The 27,891-nt window shown below is 49.5% G+C and overlaps 1 protein-coding gene across 2 annotated transcripts; it reads left to right on the top strand.

The window, feature by feature from the left end:
• The first annotated feature begins 411 nt into the window (after positions 1-411).
• On the top strand, positions 412-27,463 carry TMEM91 (transmembrane protein 91). Of its 2 annotated transcripts, none has more exons than XM_079985761.1 (4): positions 412-1,017; positions 18,488-18,974; positions 25,229-25,372; positions 26,679-27,463. In XM_079985761.1, exons 2-4 carry the CDS (start codon positions 18,561-18,563, stop codon positions 26,835-26,837), a joined length of 717 nt encoding a protein of 238 aa, XP_079841887.1. In that variant the 5' UTR covers positions 412-1,017; positions 18,488-18,560; the 3' UTR covers positions 26,838-27,463. The 2 variants fall into 2 exon arrangements, with proteins under 2 accessions (XP_079841887.1, XP_079841888.1); XM_079985762.1 differs by lacking the exon at positions 412-1,017 and adding an exon at positions 2,523-2,741.
• Positions 27,464-27,891: the final 428 nt, after the last annotated feature.

The raw sequence follows: 27,891 nt of genomic DNA, 5'->3' as shown, positions 1-27,891 counted from the left end.
GAAAGGCTACAAGTGACCCCCACCCAAAAATATAAATAAATCTGAGCTGCGTGTAAGCCCGAGATCAGAGTCTGAAAGCTAGTGCCCCCCGGCCCCCCCTTCCAGGAGACTAAACGGAGTCAGGAGCATCCTGCCCCCCCACATTTATGAGACCTCACCCCCTTCCAACCCTGGGGGCACCTATGTGGGGAAGAAAAGGGTGCTTGTGGGGGTGCCAAAGTCCTAAAATCACTTCCCCCCTCTTGCATCTGTCTCTCTTCCCTATATCAGCCAGCTTGGCGTGGAGGATGGGTGGGGGGTCTTAAATTGCAAAGACATGCCCACAGGGAGGGGTGTGTTTTTAAAAGGGGGGGTGTCTTTTTTATTATTATTTTGCCACGCAATCCATCTCTGCGAGGAGGCGAGGCATCTGCCTGTGTGTGGCTGTCAGCTCACAGACAACCCCTCCCCTCCTCCTCCCCCCTCCTCCATCCAGATCTGGGGGTGGGAAGGAGGGAGGGGGGAGAGGAAGGGGGGCTCCGCTCATGCCACCGCATCTTGGCAGCAGGCGCACAGCTGCTCCCGGAGCGCTGGATGGCAGCCTTGCTGTAGGAGACTGGGCAGCTGCCTTGGCACCGCGCAGAAGGCAGAGGAGCTGGCCAGCCACCACGTTGGAGGGGACTTTCTGCCTCTCTCTTCCTCCTCCTCTTCGTGCCACGGGTCCTTCTTCTTCGTGGCAAGCCTTGGGAGAGCCACCGATTGCCACAGATTGGCAAACCTAACCCTTAGCGCCGAGGGTGGCAAGGGCATCGTGCCAAAGCTCATCGCAGGAGTTCTTGAAGAGGGACCCTGGCATTTTTTGGAGAGGAGGGTCTGCGTGTTCTGGCTGGCACCCAAGCCGAGCAACTTTCTCCCTGACCGGGCATCATCGTGTCTGGGCCGGGCAGAGATGGGCACCCTTTTGCAGAGGATGCAGCCCGCGGAGGTCTGGAGGGTGGCAAACAGGTGCTTGCCACGGGGACGCTGGCAGTGAGCACGGTAAGGGTCTCTATTTCTTTCTCTCTCTCTCTCATGTGGACTTTGTCAAACCCAAGACCCTCTCAGCCTGGGCTGCCCGGGTGGTGCCAACCTCCCTGACTGCAAGTCTTCATCGGATCGTAGAATAGGAAGGGACCCCAAGGGCCATCTACTCCAACCCCCCCAAAGGAGAAGCCCAAAGCCAATCCTTTTGCCCACTCTTATCTATCCCAGACTTGGAGTGCCCCATTGGCCCTGGATTTTGCCCCCCACCCCCCAAAAAACTTGGGTCTCCCTGCCCTCCTCACTGCTCTCAATTCTAAATCTGCCACATGGAAGTTCAAGAGAGATTCTCTCTGAGTCTCGACAGCTGACGAGATGGTGAAATTAATGAGATTAATCTTGGTGGCGAAGCGAGGGGGTAATTGGGTGAAGCTGGAGTCACTCTGGACCAGGGCAGCGCTTCTTATGGTGACCCTTGGGCACCCAAGAGGACGAGTGTCCTAGGGCGATGGGCAGGCAAGGAGGTGGCTCCTGCTCCACTTAACACCCTTTAAACAGCACAACCCCCCAACCCCCAGAGAGGTCTCTGAGCCCCCTAACCCTAGCCTCTGTCTTATTGTTGTGGGAGGGGGCGAGAGAGAGGGGTCGGGCAGGAGCGCAGGGAGCCGAGCGCATCTTTGGAGTCTCGGGGAAGCGTGCAAAGGATTTGTGAAACAGAGTTGGCCAGAGGGTGGGTTTCTTGTGTGTTGTGTTTTAAAAGGTGCCAGCGCCTGGTGGCAAGAGGGTGCCCCCTTTCCCGGCTCCCAGCTTGGGGACATTCTCTCCTACTCGCCAGCCCAGGGATGGTGAAGGGATGCATCATCCCCGAGTCTTTACACAGCAGGTGTGTGGGCTGGGGAACCGAGGGCAAAGGAACCAGAGCTCTCTCTTTCTCAAACACACACACACACACAGAGAGAGAGTTTCTTTCGTGTGGGAGCTCTGAGCAGGCAGGAGGAAGGAGATCGATAGAGACCGTCAACGTGCAAGGAAAGACTGCTGGGGATTTAGCTCCTTTGTGGGGGCTGACCCATCGCTCCTCCTGTGTCTGTGGCTCTCTGGAAAGAGAGGTTCCCCCTCCCCCAGACTACCTCTCCAGATCCTCTTTGGATTCTTGAGAGAAAGGGCCCAGGGAGCAAAACAAGGTGCAAGGATATTGAAAGGGATCAATATGGAGAGAGAAGTGGAGATCTAATCTAGTATTTTGCTGGCCAGCTGGTGCCTCTCTGAACCTCACAGGCCCAAAGACCCAGCCCTTCCTTGCTTGTCCCCCGCCGCCTGGCATTTAGGGGTATACTGCCCTTGTACATTGAGGTTTCTCTAAGCTATCACGCCTTATATAATTACAGCTGCAGATCAATTGCTGTGTTCTGAATTGTGTTTTTCCCCCCATTCTCATTTAAAGGCATCTGAAATAGCTGCCATATTCAGACTCTGGGGCGACGACTTTCTGAAAGATAACAGTGCATTGCATGATTTACTTCATTTTTGTCCGTTTCGGGGAAACAGCACATCAAAATAAGCTTGTTTTTCTCATGCGAGGGTTGAGGAACTCAGTTTCAGTACAGCTTTCCTTGCCCCCAATGTACACTCGGTTTCCCTTTCGCACGTAACGCCATCCCCACGTGGCAAGCACCAAAAGTGTCATCGGGCTGAGTCACAAACGGATGTCTTTGATTAACCCCAAGTTGATCTGATGCAAAGTTAGCTTTCTCCAGTCTCCTGTGACTTACTGTATAGCTTAATGTGTTTGGGGAACTTCTCTGTATCATGTTCCCGTTAGAACCCAGGAAGAACAAACGAGCGAATTTCTTACCCCCGTTGGACGTTTTCGTGGGGTCCCCATTATGTAATGTGTGGTTGTGACGAAAACAGGTGCATTATCTAAGCACACTCCTTTCAGATCCAGGGTCGATTATGACTCCCTGCCGGTTAGGAGTGTGTACAGAATGCAGCAAACCTGGGTTGGTTTCCGCACAAGGTGTGAAACGGCCTTACAGTTCCATCAATATATATATATATATTTTTTTGGGGGGGGAGGCCTGATCTCTGGAGAGTGCCAAAACGGAACGCCCAGTTTATAGGCTAATTCTGGAGCTCTGCCCGGTTAATTAAAATGCTTCTTTTATTTGCTCCCCCCTCGCCAGCAACAGGCAGAGAAAGCGAAAGAGAGAAGGAGATGCTTTGGCTGGGAAGGAATAATAGAACCCTGCTGTTTTTTATGGCGTCGCTGATTTTCCCATTGTATATTTTGCTCTATTTTAACATTTGCCACCACAGCTCTGATAATTGCGTCTCGAAGGGTGGTATGGAAATCCGAAAAACACATTAAGTGGTCAGTGATGCCTTCCGGCAAGCGCTGGGTACCATGAAGGAGCCCAGAAATTTGGCAATCGCGTTTAAGCTCCCAGGGGAGCGAAAATGGGTCTTTATGACTCATTGATCCCCTACCCCAAACCCTTCACTCCTTGGCACACACAGCTGAAGATGGATTATGGGATGTCTGTGGTTGCTTGGAAAAGGGACGCGGGTGGCGCTGTGGGTTAAACCACAGAGCCTAGGACTTGCCGATCAGAAGGTTGGCGGTTTGAATCCCTGCGACAGGGTGAGATCTCATTGCTCGGTCCCTGCTCCTGCCAACCTAGCAGTTCGAAAGCACGTCAAAGTGCAAGTAGATAAATAGGTACCGCTCCGGCGGGAAGGTAAACGGCGTTTCCGTGCACTGCTCTGGTTTGCCAGAAGCGGCTTCGTCATACTGGCCACATGACCCGGAAGCTGTACGCCGGCTCCCTCGGCCAGTAAAGCAAGAAGAGAGCCACAACCCCAGAGTTGGCCACGACTGGACCTAATGGTCAGGGGTCCCTTTACCTTTACCTATGGTGGCTTGGACACCCAAACTAACTCAATCTAGCCCATCACCTGGGTATCATCGCACAACAGGTGCTGAACCACCTTGGGTACCCAGGAAGGCTAGTTTTACCCCGCCCCTCCCAACAGCCCCAAAGAATCCATATTTAGTAGGACACTATCCCTTCAGGCTCACCTTCGCTCCATGCGCAAAACCTGCGCGCAGCAACAGCACAAGAAGAAATGTATGCATGAAATCTGACAGGGAGGGCTGAACACGTGTGTCTATTTTGCTTGCACATATAACAAAGCATCATTTTGGCTTCAGCTTTGGACCGGAGGGAATCTGTCCAATTAGGCCCCTCACCACCCCCTCGCATATTGCTGTCGATTTCAGCCATATGTGCATGTCATCGGGGAGAGGAGGAGGGGGCCGTTTCCATGAAACTGGGAATGCGTATTTTTATCGACCGATGAGTATATTTCTCATTCGGCTGAAACATATGGTGAAAATCAGGCTTTGCAAATTCAGCGGCCTGGTCAGGAATTGAACCCATGGCTCCTTGCGTTTGGAATGAGTGCTCCAGTCACTTGGCCACCTCCGGCCTGGGGCAGTTCCACCAGTTTTTGCTCTGTACATGAGGAATCCAGAAAGCCATAACCTCCTAGGCCTGTGGGTCACCGTTGGCCATGCTAGCTGAGACTGGTGGTCTGCGATAAACGGAATAATTGGCCAAAGTGTTTCATTTCGGAGATGCCAGTGGCTGGTGTTAAATGCCAACACTTTTATAATAGTTGCCCTGTGACCTGAAGCCTTTTGCCAAAATTCTAAGGGACGTAGGAGCTACGTCTGATTATTCGGCAGCAAAGGAAAAGCGCTCTGCACATGCTCAGATGCCACAGCTCAGGAGCAGAGCACATGATTTCCATGTGCAATGTTCTAAATTCAATCCCTGGCACTTCCCTGGTTGGGCTGGAGAAGACTGACGGTCTAAATGTTTTATAGGCATATTTGCTTGCTTCATGGCATCAGGATTCGGTTTATACGCCTTGGGTAGAAAACTGGTTCCGGGGCAAAATCCTGGTGAACCCTGATGCGGCCTAAGGCAGCAGTGGGAGACCTGTGGCTCTCCTGGCTCCCAGAAGACCCAGCCAGCATGGCCAATGGTCAGGAAGTGTTCGAGGCAGTACAGTGCAATGGTTAGAGTGTTGGACTAGGACCTGGGAGGCCGGGATTCAAATGCTGCCACTCAGCCATGTAGCTCACGGGGTGATCTAGGGCCAATCGCTGCCTCTCAGCCTCACCTACCTCACAGGGTTTGTTGTGGGGATTAAATGAGGGGAGAACCCCGCACACCACTTTGAGCTCCTGGGAGAAAAAGGAGGGATATAAAAGCAATAAATTATAGTAAGGATTGGGGGGAAATATATATATATATATATATATATATATATATATATATATAGTAAGGATTGGAGACCGAGTCTAGCAGATATCTGGAGGGGCACAGGTATTTCTCACACACACAGCCTAAGGTCCAAACTTTGGTGTCTTCTGTGAGAGCCAGCATGGGGAAGGAGTGAGAAGACCTCAGATTAAACCTCCCTTTAGGCTGAGCCCCAAAGTTAGACAAACCCCTGTTCCCTCAGCTTCTCCACTCTCTGCCCCACTGAGCTGCACTTTGGGGTGGAGGTCATAAAACAATGCCCACCTCCTTTATTGAGCAGGTTAATGACTTGGTGGCAGCTAGCGGCTAAATGGAGCCTCTCTCTCCAGAGGCACTCTACCTGTGATTTACCAGATGTTGGGGACAAACGAGGGCTGTAGGGCTGTAACTCTCATGACTGAATAAACCAGAGCTCTTCTTGGATGCCTTCTCTCACCGGCCCCAGCCGTAACCTCCAGATGTTTTTGGATTCCTAACCCATCCAGCAGAACCAATGATCAGGGATGATGGGAATTGTAGTCCGTCGATATCTGGAGGTTCAAAGGCCACCCAGCCTTGGTATAAGCTATTATCCTCCCTTACCCAGAGTCAAAGTCTTGCTCCATCTAGCCCAACATTGCCAACTTGGGCTGGCAGCTGCTCTCCAGCAGAGACCTCCCCTTTCACGTGGACCCTGTTCCCTGTTATTTAAGTGGAGGTTCCAGGGACTAGGGTCTGAAGGGGCGCATGTGGCGCTGTGGGTTAAACCACAGAGCCTAGGACTTGCTGATCAGAAGGTTGGTGGTTCGAATCCCCACAAAGGGGTGAGCTCCCGTTGCTTGGTCCCTGCTCCTGCCAACCTAGCAGTTCGAAAGCACGTCAAAGTGCAAGTAGATAAATAGGTACCACTCCTGCAGGAAGGTAAACGGTGTTTCCGTGCGCTGCTCTGGTTCGCCAGAAGCGGCTTAGTCCTGCTGGCCACATGACCCGGAAGCTGTACGCCGGCTCCCTCGGCCAATAAAGCGAGATGAGCGCCGCAACCCCAGAGTCGGCCACGACTGCACCTAACGGTCAGGGGTCCCTTTACCTTTTTTTTACCAGGGTCTGAACCTGCCGGGACTCTTCTGTCCCCAAAAGCATGTGCTCTGCTGCTGAGCGAGGCTTTCACACCCTTGCTTCTGGGCTTCCCAGAAAGCGTGTGGCTGCCCTCTGTTGGAAACAGAACACTGGGGCTTCGCTGGATGCTTAAGTGAAACCCAGCCGGGCTCTTCGGCCCTTCCTAGGAGCGCTTGGAAACATGTTCTGCAAATGCTTAAGGCCTCAGAACTGTTGTTTCAGCTACCCTGACCCTGCTGTGTGGCTCAGGAGACTGTAGCTTGCCTACCTCCCTGTGTGGCGTTAGGAGGATGGGGAGCATTCTGCCAATTTTCTCCCCCACCATCCAAGTTGAGCGGGGAAGAAGATAAAAAGCTGAATCTCTTCTCCTCGCTTGCACTGTGCCGCCTCTGCTTTGTGGAACCGGTGGTGATTCATGGGCTTTTGCTGGCACCGCCATCCAAGTACAGTCAAGACCAAGATCCCCTGGGACTTGCTTTCATCCTCCTCCTCCTCTCCATCCCAAAATAATTTCCGTTGCTGTATGGTTTCCCAAGAGAGCGAGGCAGTACAGATGCGTGAAGACACTCCGATTTAATTTAACCGGGAACTCGGGACGTTGGCAGGAGATTCAGACCAGGAATGTGGCCAGGGTTGGGAGTTCGATTCCAACTCCTAGGAGGAGAAGGGATGCTCAGTGGTTAGCACAAGAGGGGCCGTCATGTGACGGGAGCCTTGGGTTCAAAGCCCAGCGAGTGGGAAGGGAAGATCAGTTTAAGAGGCTGGCGAGGTGGCAGAGCAGGCAAACTATTTTGCTTAAGAAGATTAATTTACTGCATTGCTTCCCACCCCACGCAAAAAAATATGTTCCCAAGTTATGGTCTGAAGGCAATTGAGGCTTCCACCTCCCTGGTTGTGGGTCTGGTTGGTGCCTAAATGGGAGATGACCATCTTGGAGACTGCATTTACATTATATTTTACAACGCACCTTTTTGTCCAAAATGCTCATGAATGAATTTGCTAGTTACTACACGATATTGTAGGGACGTGGGTGGCACTGTGGGTTAAACCACAGAGCCTAGGACTTGCTGATCACAAGGTCGGCGGATCGAATCCCCACGGCGGGTGACTTCCCATTGCACGGTCCCTGCTCCTGCCAACCTAGCAGTTCGAAAGCACGTCAAAGTGCAAGTAGATAAAGAGGTACCACTCCGGCGGGAAAGGTAAAGCAGCTTAGTCATGCTGGCCACGTGACCCGGAAGCTGTACGCCGGCTCCCTCGGCCAATAAAGCGAGATGAGCGCCACAACCCCAGAGTCGGCCAGGACTGGACCTAAAGGTCAGGGGTCCCTTTACCTTTACCTTTAATTTCTCCTTGGCCCTGTCTTCCATACAACTGAATGGAGAGGAATCTGTGCAACTGGGAATGGGAAACTTTGATCCTTGGCATAAGAATCTGAGATTGGGTAGGAACTTCATTTCGTCTAATTTCTATTTTCAAAGTGTTGGTGCTGACCTTTAAAGCTCTAAATGATCTCGGCCCAGTATACTTGAAGGAGCGTCTCCACCCCCATCGTTCAGCCCAGACACAGAGGTCCAGCTCTGAAGGCCTTCTGGCAGTTCCCTCCCTGTGAGAAGTGAGGTTACAGGGAACCAGACAGATGGCCTTCTTGGTGGTGGCGCCCGCCCTGTGGAACGCCTTCCCATCAGATGTCAAGGAAATAAACAACTACAGTGGACCCTCGGGTTACGTTACCTTCAGGTAATGTAACTTTCAGGTTGCGAACGTAGCAAACCCAGAAGTGTATTCTTCCTGGTTTTGCCGTGCGTGCATGCACAGAAGCGCTCTATCGCACCGCACGCATGCACAGAGGCAGCGCATCTACTTGCGGATTTTTCGGGGTTGTACGGACCCCTGGAACGAATTACATTCATATCCAGAGGGTCCACTGTATCTGACTTTTAGAAGACATCTGAAGGCAGCCCTGTTTAGGGAAGTTTTAAATGTTTGATCTTTTATTGCTATTATTATTATTCTGTTGGGAGCCGCCCAGAGTGGCTAGGGAAAATTATTATTTTCTCCACATAGAAAGTTTGTTGTCTGGCTCCATGAGGGTGAACGGGAGACTTCCATTCTGTTCTCCTGCAGGAAGCAAAGAGTATGGGGGATGCCATTTAAATGAATGGAGCAGGTGGGATCAATTCCCCCATATCAGACTCTGTTGCCCAAGAGAGAGAAGGGGAGATTCCGTTAACCTCTTGAAGGATTTCCCAGTTAGGATGAAGGCCTAGTAACAAAACTGCCCTTGACAGCTGCCCTGTGCTGCCTGCTCAGTGGGTTCAGTGATGCTGAGAACCGGAAACAGGAGCACAGAGACCACCCATACTGCCTGCACTGGCCGGCAGCGGCTATTCAGCGTTTGAGGCAGGATCTCTGTCTAGCCCTACTTGGAGCCTGCAGGGATTGAACCCAGATCTTTTGGGTGCTCTGCCACTGAGCTGCTGTCCTCCTTCCGGCGGAAGTGACTCTTGCGAGTTCTGGGCTTTTAACACCCTGGTTTCCCGTTTCAGTTTTAAAGAAACCAAAAATCTTGGCAAGGCTGTGGCGCACTGCAGGTTCCCCACGTCAGAGCCAGTGTTGCCAAACAGAGCCGAGATCTTTCGATGCCAACATGCGCTTGTTTGAGCACCGAGGGAAAGGTTTCGTTCCCTCTCTTCAGAAACACACTCTCTCTCTCTCCTCAGAAGGCATTCCCTGGGTTGCGTGTCATGTGGGAACTGTCTTTGAGTCCTGCAGTCTCTGCGCAAGTGAGCCAGCAGCATCCTTTGTAGAAATATTCTCTTTTAGAGGGTTCCTCCCCCCCCCCCAGTATTATTTTAATATTTTGTTGGAAGCTGCCCAGAGTGCCTGCAGCAACCCAGTCAGATGGGAAGCGAAGAAATAATAAAATCATTATTAAATTACAGTGGTACCTCGGTTTTTGAACGTAATCCGTTCCGGAAGAAACATTCAAGTTCCGAAACGTTCGAAAACTGAGGCACAAAGGATGGTCTGCAAATTTAATAGAAAAAATTGAGAAAAAGAACTCAGAGGAAGCCGTTTGACTTCTGAGGCACGTTTGAAAACGGAAGCTTTTACTTCTGGGGTTGTGGCATTCGAAAACCGAAACGTTCATCAACGGAGACGTTCGGAAACCGAGGTACCACTGTATTATTATTACAGTGGTACCTCAGGTTACATACGCTTCAGGTTACATACGCTTCAGGTTACAGACTCCGCTAACCCAGAAATAGTGCTTCAGGTTAAGAACTTTGCTTCAGGATGAGAACAGAAATCGTGCTCCATTGGAGTGGCGGCAGCAGGAGGCCCCATTAGCTAAAGTGGTGCTTCAGGTTAAGAACAGTTTCAGGTTAAGAACGGACCTCCAGAACGAATTAAGTACTTAACCCGAGGTACCACTGTATTGTATGAAAAAGCAGGCAGGTCAAAGCAGAATGCAAAATAAACCCAAGTGCCGTGGCTCTAAAACTGAACCAATCCTAGCCTAGTTGCTACTCTTGGTTGTTCAAGTTTACACACAAAGAGTCAGCCAGGCTGGTCAGTTTCATAGAAAGTCTGGCTTTGAACCCTGATGTTGAGAGAGCACAAAGAAACTGGATCCCCATCTCATAGTCACTACGTTGGGCAAAATATTCCTGCGGTGCAGAGGGGTTAGGCTGGATGACCCTGCAACTGTGCCATCCTATGATTCCCGTGAAATGAGAAAGATTTCCTCAGAAACCTCAGTTGAGGGAGGAAACCCTTAACGGAATACAAGACAAGGGACTCTGAGGTGGAGATAAATCAGGCAACAGGAGAGTTTGGAGGAACAGAAGGTAAAGTAATTTGTCAAGCTTCACAGTAGCCATCATAATGGCTATAAACCATACAACTGAAGCAGATTTACTGTTCAATAAATTTTGGTACGGTGCTTCATAAAACCCCGTACAATTATGTACAGTGGTACCTCTGGTTAAGAACTTAATTCGTTCTGGAGGTCCGTTCTTAACCTGAAACTGTTCTTTAACCTGAGGTACCACTTTAGCTAATGGGGCCTCCCGCTGCTGCACAAATTCTGTTCTCATCCTGAAGCAAAGTTCTTAACCCGAGGTACTATTTCTGGGTTAGTGGAGTCTGTAACCTGAAGCGTCTGTAACTCGAGGTACCACTGTATTCCGCTTCAGTTTTCTCGCTGCTCTGTACAGTCATACCTCGGGTTACAGACGCTTCAGGTTGTGTTTTTTCGGGTTATGGACCCACCGAAACCTGGAAGTACCAGAACGGGTTACTTCCGGGTTTCGGGGTCGCGCATGCACAGAAGCGCTAAATCACACTTCGCGCATGTGCAGAAGTGCCGAATCGCAACCCACACATGTGCAGACGTGCCACTGCGGGTTGCAAATATGGATTACTTTCGCAAGCGTCCACTGTATGTCACTCTCTGTACACTGTATGTATTTCTGTCAGTAAGTTGGGATGGAGATATACAAAGGACCCGGCCTGGTCTCCTTAAATCCAGGATGGATTCTGACTCCATCCCTATCCCCCAGTTCTCTCTCTCTCTCTCTCTCTCTCTCTCTCTCTCTCTCTCACACACACACACACACACACACACACACAGAGTGTCTGGGCTCAGGGTCCTGGCTAGATCAGGCTACAGTCCCATCAGCCCATTTTCCTTCTGACCCTGACACAAATTATCCAGAGAAATTTGACCCATCGTTTCTGCAAGTCACGTAAACCAAAGATGCCATTTAATGGAGCCAGGGCTGTGGAGAGCAGCTCAGTTTGGTGCCGCTGACTGATCTCCAGCTGCGCGAGATCTGGTCGAGTGTGTGTGTGTCGGGGTATGCAAAGCAGTGTGCCAGCTTCTGAGTCACACACAGCTCTTTGTCAGGCAAAAGCGCATGGGAGGAGCCGAGCTCAGATGGGATCCAAAACATACAAAAACAAAACATGCGGAAACTCGTGTAGATAATGCCCTTTCCATGTGGACGACGTTTTTGCTTACATGCAAATTTCCAAAATTGTGGTGCGGTGCCTAAGAGGCCGAGGTACCATTCAGGAAGCCCTCAGTGTAAAACTCGCCTCTGTCGTGTGCGCAGTAGGTGGTTTCAAACCAGCCACTCTTAACTCTCTCAGCCTCAGTCTGCAACATAGGGCATAATACTACCGGTCTACCTTACAAGGTTCTTATAAGGATTACAACTGAAACAGCTATGGAAATGTTTAACATTATTAAGACCAAGGCTCCCTCCAGATGTTCATTCATGGTTACAGTGGTGCCCTGCAAGACGAATGCCTCACAAGACGAAAAACCCGCTAGACGAAAGGGTTTTCCGTTTTGGAGGTGCTTCGCAAAACGAATTTCCTATGGGCTTGCTTCGCAAGACGAAAATGTCTTGCGAGTTTTTCCGACTTCCCCCCCTTCCCCCCCTTTTTCTAAGGCACTAAGCCGCTTATCTGCTTATCCGCTAAGCCGCTAAAAGCCGCTAATAGCGCTAATCCGTCAATGGGCTTGCTTCGCAAGACGAAAAAACCGCTAGACGAAGAGTCTCGCGGAACGGATTCTTTTCGTCTTGCGAGGCACCACTGTATTTAATAATAATAATAATAATAATAATAATAATTTATTATTTATAACCCGCCCATCTGGCTGAGTTTCCCCAGCCACTCTGGGCGGCTCCCAATCAAGTGTTAAAAACAGTACAGCATTAAATATTAAAAACTTCCCTGAACAGGGCTGCCTTCAGATGTCTTCTGAATGTCAGGTAGTTGTTTATTTCTTTTACATCTGATGGGAGGGCGTTCCACAGGGCGGGCGCCACTACCGAGAAGGCCCTCTGCCTGGTTTCCTGTAACCTCACTTCTCGCAATGAGGGAACCGCCAGAAGGCCCTTGGAACTGGATCTCAGTGTCCGGATTGAATGATGGGGGTGGAGACGCTCCTTCAGGTATACAGGACCGAGGCCGTTTAGGGCTTTAAAGTTCAGCACCAACGCTATTTGTGCTGTTGATGGCATCAGGACCTGTTCTACACGATCCCGCTTTCACGTAAAGGTTTTTTTTTAGGAGCGGGCAGCTTGTCTCGTTCCCAATCATTTAAAAAGAGCGATTTGGAGTTCTGCATTACGCATCTGTGCAGTGCGTGAACTGCTGCACATGTTTGGCTGAGCAATCTGTTCCTGCTACGGAAATCCCATGTGCCTGTACTGGATTTCACGGTGTGTGGATTTCTGAGTTGGTGGGAGCCCTGGCAGGAATTTAAAAAGGACAAACTCTGAATGTCCCTTCCCATCCAGCGACTACAGTTGCGTGATGGCAGTGTGCCACCGGAAAGTGCCAAACACTGTTCTTTTTCTGGAACAGTCGAGTGCTGTAGGGGTTGTGTAAAGGTTGCAGATGGGGGGGGGGGTAGGGGGGTGGAGGGATGAAACACCAGCCAATTCTAATGAGCCACAATAAGCAGAGGAATATAGCCTGCATACTTCCCAAGCCTCCGATTTAAGCCGATGTTACTTAGGAATAATCCCTCATCACCATTTCAATATTCCCACTTTTTGCCGTCCAAATTTACCTGCCACTGCATCTGAAGTCTCGGGGCTTAATTTAAACCTTTTAAAAACTGCATTCTTATTTATTGCATTCATCGGTTGCCTTTTACAAAAGAAAGCGCCTCAAAGCAACTTGGCAAGACAAACTGCGGTGAATAAAAGCAATATTTTTAAACAAAAAACCAGGAAAATGTAAAGCTGCAAACAGTACACGATACATAAAATGCTCACCCGGCAACTTATCAATAAAGTGGATTGTTTGGTCGATAAAGCAGACTCCCAGTGCAATGTGGTAAAAAACACAAGCATATGGATTGACATCTTCAAGGTATTTATCGTCGCAGCTCATAAAGAAGTTTTCAGTAGACTTTCCCCCCTGTTCTCTGTCTTCCAAAGGTGATGGTGTACGTCTATTTCCAATGGCACCATCAGGGCAGGACTTTGGGGGCAGAGGCCCAGGCAGAATGGCCAGGGGGTCCCCCAAACACTGCAGGGCTGGTTTCCCACATTTCAGAGTAAACGAAGACCCATTGCTATTGAGAAAGAGGGGCTGTCCATTTCAGACCATTAAGTCCAGACACTGGGCTGTATCCAATGATCTGCATGCTAGTAATAATGATAACAACAACAACAACAACAACAACAACAACAACAACAACAACAATTTATTATTTGTACCCCGCCTATCTGGCTGGGCTTCCCCACTTTGGGTGGCTTCCAACAAAGATTAAAAATACATTAAAATGTCACACATTAAAAACTTCCCTGAACAGGGCTGCCTTCAGATGTCGTATGAATGTCAGGTAGTTGTTTATCTCTTTAACATCTGAAGGGAGGGCGTTCCACAGGGCGGGCGCCACTACCGAGAAGGCCCTCTGCCTAGTTCCCTGTAGCTTTGCTTCTCTCAGTGAGGGAACTGCCAGAAGGCCCTCGGCGCTGGACCTCAGTGTCCGGGCAGAACATGGGGGTGGAGACGCCCCTTCAGGTATACTGGACCGAGGCCATTTAGGGCTTTTAAGATCAGCACCTACACTTTGAATTGTGCTCAGAAACGTACTGGGAGCCAATGTAGGTCTTTCAAGACCGGTGTTATGTGGTCTCGGTGACCACTCCCAGTCACCAGTCTAGCTGCCACATTCTGGATTAGTTGTGGTTTCTGGGTCACCTTCAAAGGTAGCCCCACATAGAGCGCATTGCAGTAGTCCAAGCGGGAGATAACCAGAGCATGCACCACTCCAGCGAGACAGTCTGCGGGCAGGTAGGGTCTTAGGCTGCGTACCAGATGGAGCTGATAAACAGCTGCCCTGGACACAGAATTGACCTGCGCCTCCATGGACAGCTGTGAGTCCAAAATGACTCCCAGACTGTGCACCTGGTCCTTCAGGGGCACAGTTACCCTATTCAGGACCAGGGAGTCCTCCACACCTGCCCACCCCTATCCCCCAAGAACAGTACTTGGATGACAATAGTGGATGACAGAATTTAAAGGGTGGACGACAAAGGAATCCAACACAAAACTGTGCCAGCAGAAGTCTGTTGCACAAAGCCAATTCTTGGTGCGCAACAGCTGGTTTTTGCTGTGCAATCAGCTGCACAACAATCTTGGGCAATGTACCTGTTTTTCCTTCAGCGAGAACTTTCTGCCAGCACAATTCATATACTGCTTAGTGACGTTAATTTAGCACCGCATTCGCTAACAGCTCTCTGTTGCCTAAGTCCATCCCTGCCTATTTCACCCAAACAGTAGATGAGACAATATCGCTGTTTCTGAATTGCTGCCATCTCAGACTGACGGTGCGGGCTGACATGTGAGAACGTTGTACAAAAATAAAATATAATCTGCACATTTAAGAATACAGATGGTGTCAGGGGGGTAAGATTAGGGTAACCTTCACTGCGACAGGCTTGTTTTTTTATGTGCAGGGATTGAAAAATAATCGTACGGAGCACTCAAGTGAACTCCACCTACAAGCCAAATAGCACATCCCATAAATTTAATGTACTTCCTCAGCTTCCGTTTATGAGAGCCGAACCCCAGCCATAAATAAAAGGGACTATATGAAAGCAATCTAGGAAGTCTGGAGCATTCATCTTAAATTCCACTTCACACTGATAAAGCATTTTTTTCTGCCGTCGCCAAACTTCGTGTTATCTCTACATCCTTTGACAAAATGTCCCTTTGTCCAGCAATTCCTTCAACAAGGCTTCTTGTGAATCCATTCCAAAAGATGCAGATAAAATTAGCAGGAGCAGCCTGGCATCTCTAAAAGTCACTATCTCGCATCAGCCTGCATGTAGGTTTCAGCCTGAGGGATATCAGATGCCAGTGAAGTTGAAATTTAAACAGAATTTTAAGAACCAGCAACTTCTGCAAAGCACTGCGTTGGCTACCTCTGAGATATATCTATACAGACAGATAGGTTTGGAAATATAGAGATACAAATGGACTGGCTCCAAGTTTTCTGTCCCAACTAACTGGTTCGCAAGGATTTGGGTGAGTTTTGTGTCAGGAAAGGAGTCTTGCAGGCTGCTGAGAGAAGCGGCTGGCTATCTGAACCAGGGGTCAGCAAACTTTTTCAGCAGGAGGCCGGTCCACTGTCCCTCAGACCTTGTGGGGGGCCAGACTATATTTTGGGGGAAAAATATGAACAAATTCCTATGCCCCACAAATAACCCAGAGATGCATTTTAAATAAAAGCACACATTCTACTCATGTAAAAACACCAGGCAGGCCCCACAAATAACCCAGAGATGCATTTTAAATAAAAGGGCTCATTCTACTCATGTAAAAAACACGTTGATTCCTGGACCATCTGCGGGCTGGATTGAGAAGGCGATTGGGCCGCATTCGGCCCTCAGGCCTTAGTTTGCCTAAAAGTAAAGGGACCCCTGACCATTAGGTCCAGTCGTGGCCAACTCTGAGGTTGCGGCGCTCATCTTGCTTTACTGGCCGAGGGAGCCGGCATACAGCTTCCGGGTCATGTGGCCAGCATGACTAAGCCGCTTCTGGTGAACCAGAGCAGCGCACGGAAACGCCGTTTACCTTCCCACCGGAGCGGTACCTATTTATCTACTTGCGCTTTGACGTGCTTTTGAACTGCTAGGTTGGCAGGAGCAGGGACCGAGCAATGGGAGCTCACCCCGTCGCGGGGATTCGAACTGCCGACCTTCTGATCAGCAAGTCCTAGGCTCTGTGGTTTAACCCACAGCGCCACCCGCATCCCTTAGTTTGCCTACCCAGGCTCTAAACAAAGAGATTTCCTAAGCCTCAGGGTAGTGGAGGAGAAAGTTCTCTAACTTACAGGGATTCAGTTTCACACAAATTCAAGGGGCTTGATTTGGGTTCGGAAAACAGCAGAATGAGAAGGAGAAATTGCTTGTCAACAACGACAACAGCTGTTATCTTTGAACAGTATTTTGAAGTTTTCAGAGCATTTAATGTAAACCATCTTCTGCAAGCCAGTGTAGCGTAGTGGTTCGTGTGTCAGACTAGGACCTGGGAGACCAGGGTTCAAACCCCCACTCAGCCATGAAGCTCACTAGGTGACCTTGGACCAGTCACGGCCTTTCGGCCTCACCTACCTCACAGGGTTGCTGTGATGATTAAATAAGGACGGGGAGAACTACGTTTGCCACCTTGAACTCTTTGGAGAACAAAGTGGGACAGAAATGAAATAATTAAGACATGAGTGCATCCTCCCTTATTGTTTTAGACACCTCCTGATGAAAACGTATCTGTTTCAGCCAGCCTATCTCGATGCATTATTTAGTTGCCTGTATTTGTTGCCTGTATTTGTTTTAAAGGGGATGCAGGTGGCGCTGTGGGTTAAACCACAATGCCTAGGACTTGCCGACCAGAAGGTCGGCTGTTCGAATCCCCGCGAAGGGATGAGTTCCCATTGCTCGGTCCCTGCTTCTGCCAACCTAGCAGTTCGAAAGCACGTCAAAGTGTAATTAGATAAATAGGTACCGCTCCGGCAGGAAGGTAAACGGTGTTTCTGTGCGCTGCTCTGGTTCGCCAGAAGCGGCTTAGTCCTGCTGGCCACATGACCCGGAAGCTGTACGCCGGCTCCCTCGGCCAATTAAGCAAGATGAGCACCGCAACCCCAGAGTCGGCCACGACTGGACCTAATGGTCAGGGGTACCTTATTTGTTTTTAAAGTTTTACTGATTTTTATCTTTGTTTTACGGTTTTAAGCCAGTGGTTTCCAAATCTCTCTCCCCAACACCCATGAGCGTAACCAGGATTTTTGTTGGGGGGGGGGAGGCAGCCAAAGTTGTTGACCTTTCTTTAGGAGATCACACCCCCCAAAGTTGTTGAGCTTTTTTGGTGAAATCATGGGTGACTGTACCCCCCCAAAAGTGGACATTACAGGGGGCAGACTTTGGTTGGGGGAGGAGGCTTCTCCTGGGGGGAGTAGAACCTCAGTTAATTGAGTACTTTCAATGCTTTTCAAAAAAAATTGTGGATCTGCCTCCCCCCCAGGCCCGCCTTGGCTATGCCCCCACCATCCCCCCCCCACTTGAAAACCACTAAGCGTCTTAACAGATCCATCACTACTGTTGCAGCAATTGTAATACACTGCACTAGATGTTGTATGATTCTTAATCTTCTTTTTACTGCTTCTTTCATTTTATTTCTCATAGGTTGTATTCATTGTATTCCAATTTGGAATCTGTCAAATACAAATCACAATACAATAGAACACAATCTGTAAGAAATAAAAGCAGCAATTAAAATACAATTTAAAAATCAATACAAATATTGAACAAGACAGATGTTTTCTCTCCAGCCTTCAGCCACAGACATGATGCAGGCCTCCTGAATGAAGGATGTGAATCACAAGTTTGGTATCTCTTAACTATGCAGTGGTACCTTGGTTCTAAGACTTAATCCATGCCAGAAATCCGTTCCAAAACCAAAGCGCACTTTCCTATAGAAAGCAATGCAAAATGGATTAATCCGTTCCAAACTTTTAAAAACAACCCCGAAAACAGCAATTTTGCATGAATTTTACTATCTAATGAGGCCATTGATCCATAAAATGAAAGCAATAAGCAATGTACTGCAGTCACACAATCAATCAGTAGCTAGACTGGGTTCCACACAGTCACAAAACGAAACAAAAAAGCCGCAAAAACTAAAACGCAAAATAAATAGCGAAAACAGACCTCGGCGTAACACTCAAAACGGAGCACGTTTGGCTTCCGAAAAAAGTTCGCAAACCGGAACTCTCACTTCTGGGTTTGCAGTGTTTGGGTTCCAAGTTGTTTGAGTGCCAAGGCGTTTGAGAACCAAGGTACCACTGCAGTTGTTTGGGAACGGGTTGTGGATCTTGGCTTTATCTGTTATTAGTGTGCCTCTCAAGAGAGCTTTTTGGTGGAGTGATGTGTACATTTCCGCCCTATATAAATAAGACATAAAAGGTGCAAAACGCTTTGCTGTTTTTTTTTTTTTGCTTCTTTGTTTTGCCGTCGCTCCCCAAGCTAACTGAAGCGAGAGACTCACTCGGCCTTAACTGACAGCGAGGAGAAGAGGGCACCCAGCCCTAGGGGTGCTATGGAGAACATCCATGAACTGCAGCACCCACTTCTGGCAAAGTCCCCCGGGAGAGCCACCCTCCGGGGCGGAATGCTGAGTCAGGTCGCTCCCCAGGACCACTCCGGACTCCTGTCCCATCACATGCCCCCTAACCTCTCCTGGCTCCAGCCCGGACCCCACATCCTTCCCAGTCAACTCCTGGACCCTAGCAGCCTGCAGAGGACAGTCGAGCCCTTCTGCACCCCGGAACCAACCCTGTACCCCGAGCTGTGGAAATCCAGCAACCCCCAAGGCTGGAAGAAGAAAGATTATATCGAAACCGCCTTTGGAGACACCAAGGAGGCCGGGGAGCTGCCCAGGAAGGTGCCTCTGGAAAAGGACATCCACACCGTCTGCTACGAAGTGGGCGACACAGAGTCTCCGGACCTCGAGGTAAGGGCTGGGGTTCGAGGGGGGGGGGGCTTGGCCAAGGGGCCTCAAACGCAGGGAGCAGAAGCTTGTGGCTCACCTCTTGCGGAAGGAGGCGTCAGACCCGTTCCTGAATCGCCACTACTGTCAGTAGTTAAAGGCACAATTTGTACCGTGGCCAATTGGCGAGGAATCCTTTTCAGAATAAGGGAATTTCCCTTAAAAAAGGGGGAACGTTGACAGCTATGCCAATCGGATGCCCCAATGGAAAGCCCAGTAATAATAATAATAATTTTTATTTATTTATTTATTTATTTATTTATTTATACCCCGCCCATCTGGCTGGGTTTTCCCAGCTACTCTGGGCGGCTTTCAACATAATATTAAAATACAATAATCTATTAAACACTAAAAGCTTCCCTAAACAGGGCTGCCTTCAGATGTCTTCTAAAAGTCTGGTAGTTGTTGTTCTCTTTGACATCTGAAGGGAGGGCGTTCCACAAGGCGGGTGAGAAGGCCCTCTGCCTGGTTCCCTGTAGCTTCACTTCTCGCAGTGAGGGAACCGCCAGAAGACCCTCGGCACTGGACCTCAGTGTCTGGGCAGAACGATGGAAGTGGAGATGCTCCTTCAGGTATACTGGACTGAGACCGTTTAGGGCTTTAAAGGTCAGCACCAACAAAGAAGAGTTTCCTTCTTTGGAGGTCTTTAAGCAGAGGCTTGACAACCATATGTCAGGAGTGCTCTGATGGTGTTTCCTGCTTGGCAGGGGGTTGGACTCGATGGCCCTTGTGTTCTCTTCCAACTCTATGATTCAATGACTTTGAATTGTGCTTGGAAACGTACTGGGAGCCAATGTAGGTCTTTCAGACCGGTGTTATGTGGTCTTGGCGGCCGCTCCCAGTCACCAGTCTGGCTGCCGCATTCTGGATTAGTTGTAGTTTCCGGGTCACCTTGAAAGGTAGCCCCACACAGAGCGCATTGTAGACTGAGCGAGTGGTGTCAGGAGGAGAGCTTGGGTATGGATAGCATTGGCTGGTGTCCATTGGGACTGGTGGGGCAGAAGGCAGGAGGGCCAACTTTATCCACAAACCACAACCAAAGGTAGACAGAACCAACTCATTCCTTGCTAAGTTCTGCAAGGGCGTCGCTGAGGCGACCAAATTCTGGACCCAATCTCCCACAGTGCAAATAAATAAATAAATAAATAAATAAATAAATAAATGACCTCTCCACATGACGCTGACTCAAACACCCTGCACAAGCACTTTGCAGTACAGTGGTACCTCGGGTTACATGCGCTTCAGGTTACAGACTCCGCTAACCCAGAAATATTACCTCGGGTTAAGAACTTTGCTTCAGGATGAGAACAGAAAACGTGCTCCGGCGGCACGGTGGCAGCAGGAGGCCCCATCAGTTAAAGTGGTGCTTCAGGTTAAGAACAGTTTCAGGTTAAGAACGGGCCTCCGGAACGAATTAAGTACTTAGCCCGAGGTACCACTGTAGAGCCAAAGTTCATTTCCCCTCCCATCTCTCTTTCCCCACAATGACAATAGTCTCTCATACCGAATATATGAAAAAGACTATAGGAATTGAAAGTGGAGGTGCTATATGTACACACACACACACACACACACACACACACACACACACTTTAATAAAAACTAATTTAAGGAGAAGGAAGCTGGGAATTAGCACCACCACCTGGATAGATTATAAGGAAGAAGGTAGACTGGGCTCCCCTTGGACCAGAACTGAACCGGACTGTTGATGGTGCCCGTTATTAAAAAGTTTGCAAGGTATTTTTTTAGATAGGGGGAAGTTGAGAGAAGGTAAGGGGCATCCAGCTGAGGGGGTGGGTAGTTATTCAAAGCCACGATAACAGCAGCTCAGCTGCTTAGCATAGGAAGCACCAAATCCACACCTTGGGCCGGCCCTCCCATTAGGTAGGGTGAGGCATTGGGACCGATTTCCAATGAGATCTCGCAAGATCTCACCGAAATCACATGAGATCTTGTGGAGCATGTGAAATCTCGCCAGAATTCGGGATGGTGGTGGCATGGCAGCACTTACTGTTTTGCCTCGAAATTGGACAAGACACCCTGCCACAGGTGGTTAATGAGTGAGCCAGGAATCTGTTAGAAGCAAAGGAGCTCCCTTCTAAAAATGGAACTTTTTTTTTCTTTCATTTTTTCCATTTTTCATTTTTTTTTTTTACCAACAACCAAAACACAAACAGTGAAAAACCCCAGGCGGCTGATACACTGGGTATACATAATCAATAATAACATATTGAAATCAACCATATGTACAATTCTATATACCTTAACACTCCTCCCTCCACTAGGTTTATTTAACTTTTAACATTTTAATTGCCCCAAATTGTTCAAACCTACCCAAACAATTCAATATCTTCTCAAACCAATCCTCCTCCTTCTCAGTGACCTTAAACCCTTTGACTAAAAATGGAAGTTTTATCCAAATGAGAGCGAAAGAGAACGTAAACTTTCACGAAACAGACAGATGGGCAGTGGGAGAAGCGAAAAAATAATTTCAGGAGCATATCGCTAAAACATGAAGGCTACATTCAGGCAACATTTTATTCTGTCTTCCTGATACTTCCTTACCTGTACAGTAGATTTTACATGTCTGATGACCTTTGCTGTCATGTTCTGCTCAGCCTACTGGGGCGAACAGAATTTAGCCTGACATGGCAGTATATAGGTTCAAAGACCCAACAGGTACTGTATTGCAAACGGAATATTAGAAATTGGGGCAGAAATGCTAGCATTATAACCAGCAAAACTAATTTTGGAAAATATTTAAGTGTATCAGAAACAGCAAACCAGCCAGGTAGGGAAGTTGGACCATTAGACGGCGAGAAGTAAAGGTGCGAAAGCAGGATAATGAGATTACAGGAGAGCCGAATGAATTCTCTGCGTCTCGCTATGGAAGATTTAGGTCAGATACCTGTGCCTGGACTGATTTTTTTTCTTTCTGAGTCTGAAGAACTGAGGAAAATAGGGGTGACAAGAAATGCCAATCTAGGCTTTAACTGACAAGTTAAAAAATAAACAAATCAACAGGTGTGAATGGTGTCCGCCCAAGAGTTTGTGAAGAGCTGAAATGCGAAATTGCGGATCTCCGAAAGGGCAATATTTGACTTGCCATTAAAACCAACCTCATTCCTTCAGTGCACCCTTTTACTCTCTCCTAAATATGGGTCCTGGGACGCAGGCGGCGCTGTGGGTTAAACCACAGAGCCTAGGACTTGCCGATCAGAAGGTTGGCAGTTTGAATCACCGCAACGGGGTGAGCTCCCGTTGCTCGGTCCCTTCTCATGCCAACCTAGCAGTTCGGAAGCACATCAAAGTGCAAGTAGATAAACTGGTACCACTCTGGCGGGTAGGTAAAAGGCGTTTCTGTGCGCTGCTCTGGTTCGCCAGAAGCGGCTTAGTCATGGTGGCCACATGACCCAGAAGCTGTACGCCGGCTCTCTTGGCCAATAAAGCGAGATGAGCGCCGCAACCCCAGAGTCAGTCACGACTGGACCTAATGGTGAGGGGTCCCTTTACCTTTACCTTAAATATGGGTCCTATTGCATTTCATATAATGAGAGGGAGGAAAAACCCTCTGTCCATTCTCTGCACACCAAGCATGATTTTAGTAGCCACTCCACAAGCAGAGAGCCAGAGTAGGATGTTATGAGCAGGCATAGAACAAATGCATCCATTGGGATCAGCAACTGGTTAACAGGAAGCGTAGAGTAGGAATAAATGGACAGTTACCTCAATGGAGGGGTGTAGAATACCTTCAGATTGATATTGGGACTTTTTCATAAACCATCTAGAGCTAGGAGTGGCCATTTTTGCTGATGGCGAGAAAACGAAAGGGATCGCAGACGGCTATAGAAAGGATCTCTCCAAACTGAGGAGGTAAAAGGTAAAGGTACCCCTTCCCGTACGGGCCAGTCTTGACAGACTCTGGGGTTGTGCGCCCATCTCACTTAAGAGGCCAGGGGCCAGCGCTGTCCGGAGACACTTCCGGGTCACGTGGCCAGCGTGACATCGCTGCTCTGGCGAGCCGGAGCCGCACACGGAAACGCCGTTTACCTTCCCGCTGGTAAGCGGTCCCTATTTATCTACTTGCACCCGGAGGTGCTTTCGAACTGCTAGGTTGGCAGGTGCTGGGACCGAGCAGCGGGAGCGCACCCCGCCGCAGGGATTCGAACCGCCGACCTTTCGATCGGCAAGCCCTAGGCGCTGAGGCTTTAACCCGCAGCGCCACCTGCGTCCCCCAAACTGAGGAAACGGGCAGTAAAATGGCAAATGCGACTCGGCGAGTCAAACAAGCTGGATTCTTTGTTTGTTGGCAGGCAATGATAAGCAGTTACGTCAAGCAGCATTAAAGCACTGAGAAGTTTAAAAGTCGTTAGAAAGGAATTAAAAACCTGTAAAGACCAAAATAAGACACACACACAAAAGGCACCAGACATGCAGGTCTGATCCTGTGGCTGCAATCGCGATTCAGTGTAAAGTGTTGCACGTATATATGTTGGGGTTACTGTATTTTTCGCTCTATAAGATGCACCCGACAATAAGACGCACCTAGTTTTAGAGAGAACAAGAAAAAAAATATTCTCTCCCTCTCTGCGCAGAGCCCCTTCAGCAAAGCGAAGCCAGGAGAGCGAGAGGGATCGGTGCGCACTGACCCCTCTCGCTCTCCTGGCTTCAGCGAAAGCCTGCATTCGCCCCATAGGACGCACACACATTTCCCCTTGCTTTTTAGGAGGGGAAAAGTGCGTCTTATAGAGCAAAAAATACGGTATCTAATCTATCTATCTAATCTTAATTTCACATGTATGCTCATGGGTTCTGAACTAGCGGTGCCTGACCCTGGGGTTGTGGTGGATGACTTGTCGAAGATGTCGGCCCAGTGCTCAGCAGCTGTGAAAGAGGTTAATACCTCACTAGGGATCATTAGGAAAGGAACTGAAAACAAAACTGCTGGAACCGTGATGCCATTGAACAGATCTATGGTGCAGCTGCATTTGGAATACTGTCGCCTGACCTCGGAAAGGGCATTGCAGAGTTTGGAAAAGTTCAGAAAGGGGCAGTCGAAATGATCAAAGGGATGGAGTGAGACCTCTAGGAGGAAAGTTTGCAGCATTCAGGACTTTTTAGCATAGAGAAAAAGTGAGCTAGAGGGGAAAGGACGGGAGTTTATAAGATGATGGAGGAAGCTGATGGAGAAAAGCCCTTTCTTCCTCTCTCATAACACCAGAATTCGTGGACATCCAATGAAACTGAAGTAGTAGTAGTAGTAGTACAGTGGTACCTCAGGTTAAGAACTTAATTCGTTCCGGAGGTCCATTCTTAACCTGAAACTGTTCTTAACCTGAAGCACCACTTTAGCTAATGGGGCCTCCTGCTGCCGCCGCGCCATTTCTGTTCTCATCCTGAGGTAAAGTTCTTAACCCGAGGTACTATTTCTGGGTTAGCGGAGTCTGTAACCTGAAGCGTCTGTAACCTGAGGTACCACTGTAGTAATATATTATTTATACCCCGCCCATCTGGCTGGGTTTCCACAACCACTCTGGGCGGCTCCCAACAGAATATTAAAAACACGATAAAACATCAAACATTAAAACTTCCCTAAACAGGGTTGCCTTCAGATGTCTTCTAAAAGTCAGACAGTTGTTTATTTCCTTGACATCTGATGGGAGGACATTCCACAGGGCAGGCGCCACTACCGAGAAGGCCCTCTGCCTGGTTCCCTGTACCCTCACTTCTTGCAGGGAGGGAAGTGCCAGAAGGCCCTCGCAGCTGGACCTCAGTGTCCAGGCTGAGCGATGGGAGTGGAGACGTTCCTTCAGGTATACTGGGCCGAGGCCATTTAGGGCTTGAAAGGCCAGCACCAACACTTTGAATTGTGCTCGGATGGACAAAACAAAGCACACCCTTACAGAGCACATAAACTATGGAACTGCCTCCCACTAGAGACAGCCTCATGGAGGATAATCAACATCTACGAACCACACTGACTCTGCGTGGCCTCAGCAGTTGCAAGCAGCAATGGTTGTGACTCCCGTTGCTGGAAATGGCAGGAGGGGAGAGTGCAGTTGCTCGCAGGATTCCCAGAAGAGGCGTCTGGTTGGCCACTGTGAGAGCAGGATCGGCTGTTGACCGGATCCAGCTGGGCTCTTTTCCTATTACTGGCGTTCTTTCACCAGATCTCAGAATGAACGAAGCCAACGCTTGCTCTCCCCTTCCCTCCCTAGAATGACTCCTCAAGCGACAGCGATACTGAGAGCGAGAGCAGCTTCTCCATGCTGCTGCCGCAAGATTACCTGGGCCTGGCGGTCTTCTCCATGCTGTGCTGCTTCTGGCCACTGGGCATCGCTGCTTTCTACCTGTCCCAAAAGGTGGGTGTCACTGAGCAGGGAAAAGCTCGCAAAGGGGGCAGGTTTAGGATAGATGCTATACTGGAGTGGATGAAGTGGATAAAGTTTATATATAGCTGATGGACAAAAGAATCAGAAGTTCTTTAGCATCTTAACTTCTCTCCTCTTTTCTCTCCAGTTCTTTTTCTACTCCTTTTTCTTTATCCCTTCCTCTTTCTTTTCCTTCTTTTCTGTCTCTCTTTGCCTTTGGATTAATGTTTTAGTTTGGACAAAAGAAGACATCTGACAACACTCTTTGCATTTTTCTTAACAGACCCTAATAAAATTTATTTGATGGAGAACAGGGCTGGTTGCAAACTGCAGAAATCGACTTGCCACCAAACGCTTGGTTTGAGAGATGTCATTTGTCTAAGGCAGGGGTCAGCAAACTTTTTAAGCAGGGGGCCACACCACTGTCCCTCAGACCTTGTGGGAGGCCGGAGTATATATATATATATATTTTGGGGGGTGGGTGGGTGAACAAATTCCAATGCCCCACAAATAATCCAGAGATGCATTTTAAATAAAAGGGCACATTCTACTCATGTAAAAACACACTGATTCATGGACCGTTCGCGGGCCGGATTTAGAAGGCGATTGAGCCGGATCTGGCCCCCAGGCCTTAGTTTGCCTACCCATGGTCTAAGGTCACTGAATTGAACAACAGCAAGGAAGGGGTGTGTTGGGAATGGGAGATGGGATCCTTTCCGCAAGGAGCCCAGACACAGCAGTCAAGAGCAGGAGTCAGCAAACGTACTGACTCGGGCCAGTGTCTCCAGCGCCGGTCGCACCACAGGCTGGAGGGCAGGGGAGCGTGTGTCCATACGCGTGCGTACACGCTATTTCCGGCGCACTTCCGGGCCGGAGGAGCACCAGAAATAGCTTATGTGCATGTGCACGGGCCTCCTACGACCCGGACGTGCACCAGAAATAACGCTTGTGCATGCACCAATAACACTTGCGCATGCGCTCAAGCTATTTCCAGTGCTCCTCCAACCCAGAAGTGGGCAGCCGCGCAGCGTAGCGCCGGTAAGAGTGGGTGGTGGCAGTGGGGGTCGCTGCGGGCCAGATAAACGAGTCCCTCAGGCCTTATCCAGTCCATGGGCCTTAGTTTGGGGACCCCTGGTCAAGACCCTGCAGAGTCTGCGCATGCCATTTGATGCATCATGTATCCCAGGCCACGTTAGCTTAAAACAATAGCTACAGCCATTGCCAAGTTCTAGGATCAGGAACTTGAGCCCCTGCAGCTACCTTTCCCAACATTAAATCCACTGCCTTTCCTCCCCAGACCAACAAGGCGTCCGCCAAGGGCGACTACCCGGGAGCGTGGACGGCCTCTCGCCAAACCTTCGCCTTGGCTGTCTTGTCCATCATCCTGGGCATCTGCACCTACATCGGAGCGGTGGTGGCGCTCATCGCTTACCTGTCCAACAAGGCCCCAACCTAGGTCTTCCTGCCCCACCGAAGCCACGCCCTCGCCCCCCCTCCGCCCCCAGTTGGGAGTTGGAAAGGCGTGTGCCGACATGACGGGGCGAGCACCGGTTTCCTGACGTTGATTTCGCGAACCAACCAACCAACCCCACCCCAGCAAAGGTGTGTGTGTGGAAGAACTCCACCCTTTCAACTCTCAAGCCCTCAGAGCAAAGAGGATATATGGTTGCAAGAAGCAGGAACCCCAGGCTGGGAAACAGGGTCTCTGCAATGGGTCCCTCCTGGCATCCGGAGTGATGAATGGGCAGCAGCTATCGAAGCAACATCCCTGCCAGTTTGGGGAGAAACCAGCCCCATCGCGGGAGAAGAGGAGACAGGCCCGTTCACCCAGACTGGGACAGAATTTGGGGAGGGGATTTGAGCTTCTGCTTCCAGGAAACAGGAGGCAAGGAGATTAGGTTACCTACGGACAATGGGGCACCTCTCTCTCATACCCACGCCCACCCAGGCTTCCCTTAGCTGGCTGTGTCTCTTGGTCACTTCTCCTTTTCTACAGAGGCCCTGGCCTCCACACCCAAAGGTCATGCTCTCCTTACCCCGCCCTCAATAAACTGCCAAGGCACCTCTGCCTCGTGAGCCACCCGTACGACTCGTACGCCGTCTATACTGCGGCAACGCCGATACGTCTTGCCCGCGAAAGGAGCCGCGGGTGCCAAGGCGACTAACCACCTTGGGCGGCATGACCCATAAGGCAGTGGCCTCTGTGGGTCAAGTCAGATCGACCAGGAAGTGGGAGGGAGGGGAGAGTTTAACTGGCCCGCCAAGGTCCTCCCCTACCCTCCAAGTCCTGCGCCGTTCTCCGCCACAGGCGTGGAGAAGCCTTGCCAGCCCAAGGGCCGTATTTCCTCCTGGGTAGGCTTCTGAAGGCCACATTCCAGCAGGGGAGGGGCCAAAGGCCAAAGTGGGTGGGGCAACACATAACTTTCCACCGTTTGTACAATAGACTTTCTACATACATGCACATGCGTGCGCACACACACCTTATACAGGCAAGCAAGCATCATTATTAA

Source organism: Podarcis cretensis (genome assembly GCF_951804945.1).
Source record: "Podarcis cretensis genome assembly, chromosome: 8".
Lineage (NCBI taxonomy): Eukaryota > Metazoa > Chordata > Lepidosauria > Squamata > Lacertidae > Podarcis > Podarcis cretensis.
This window is presented reverse-complemented; position numbering and strand designations above follow the sequence as displayed.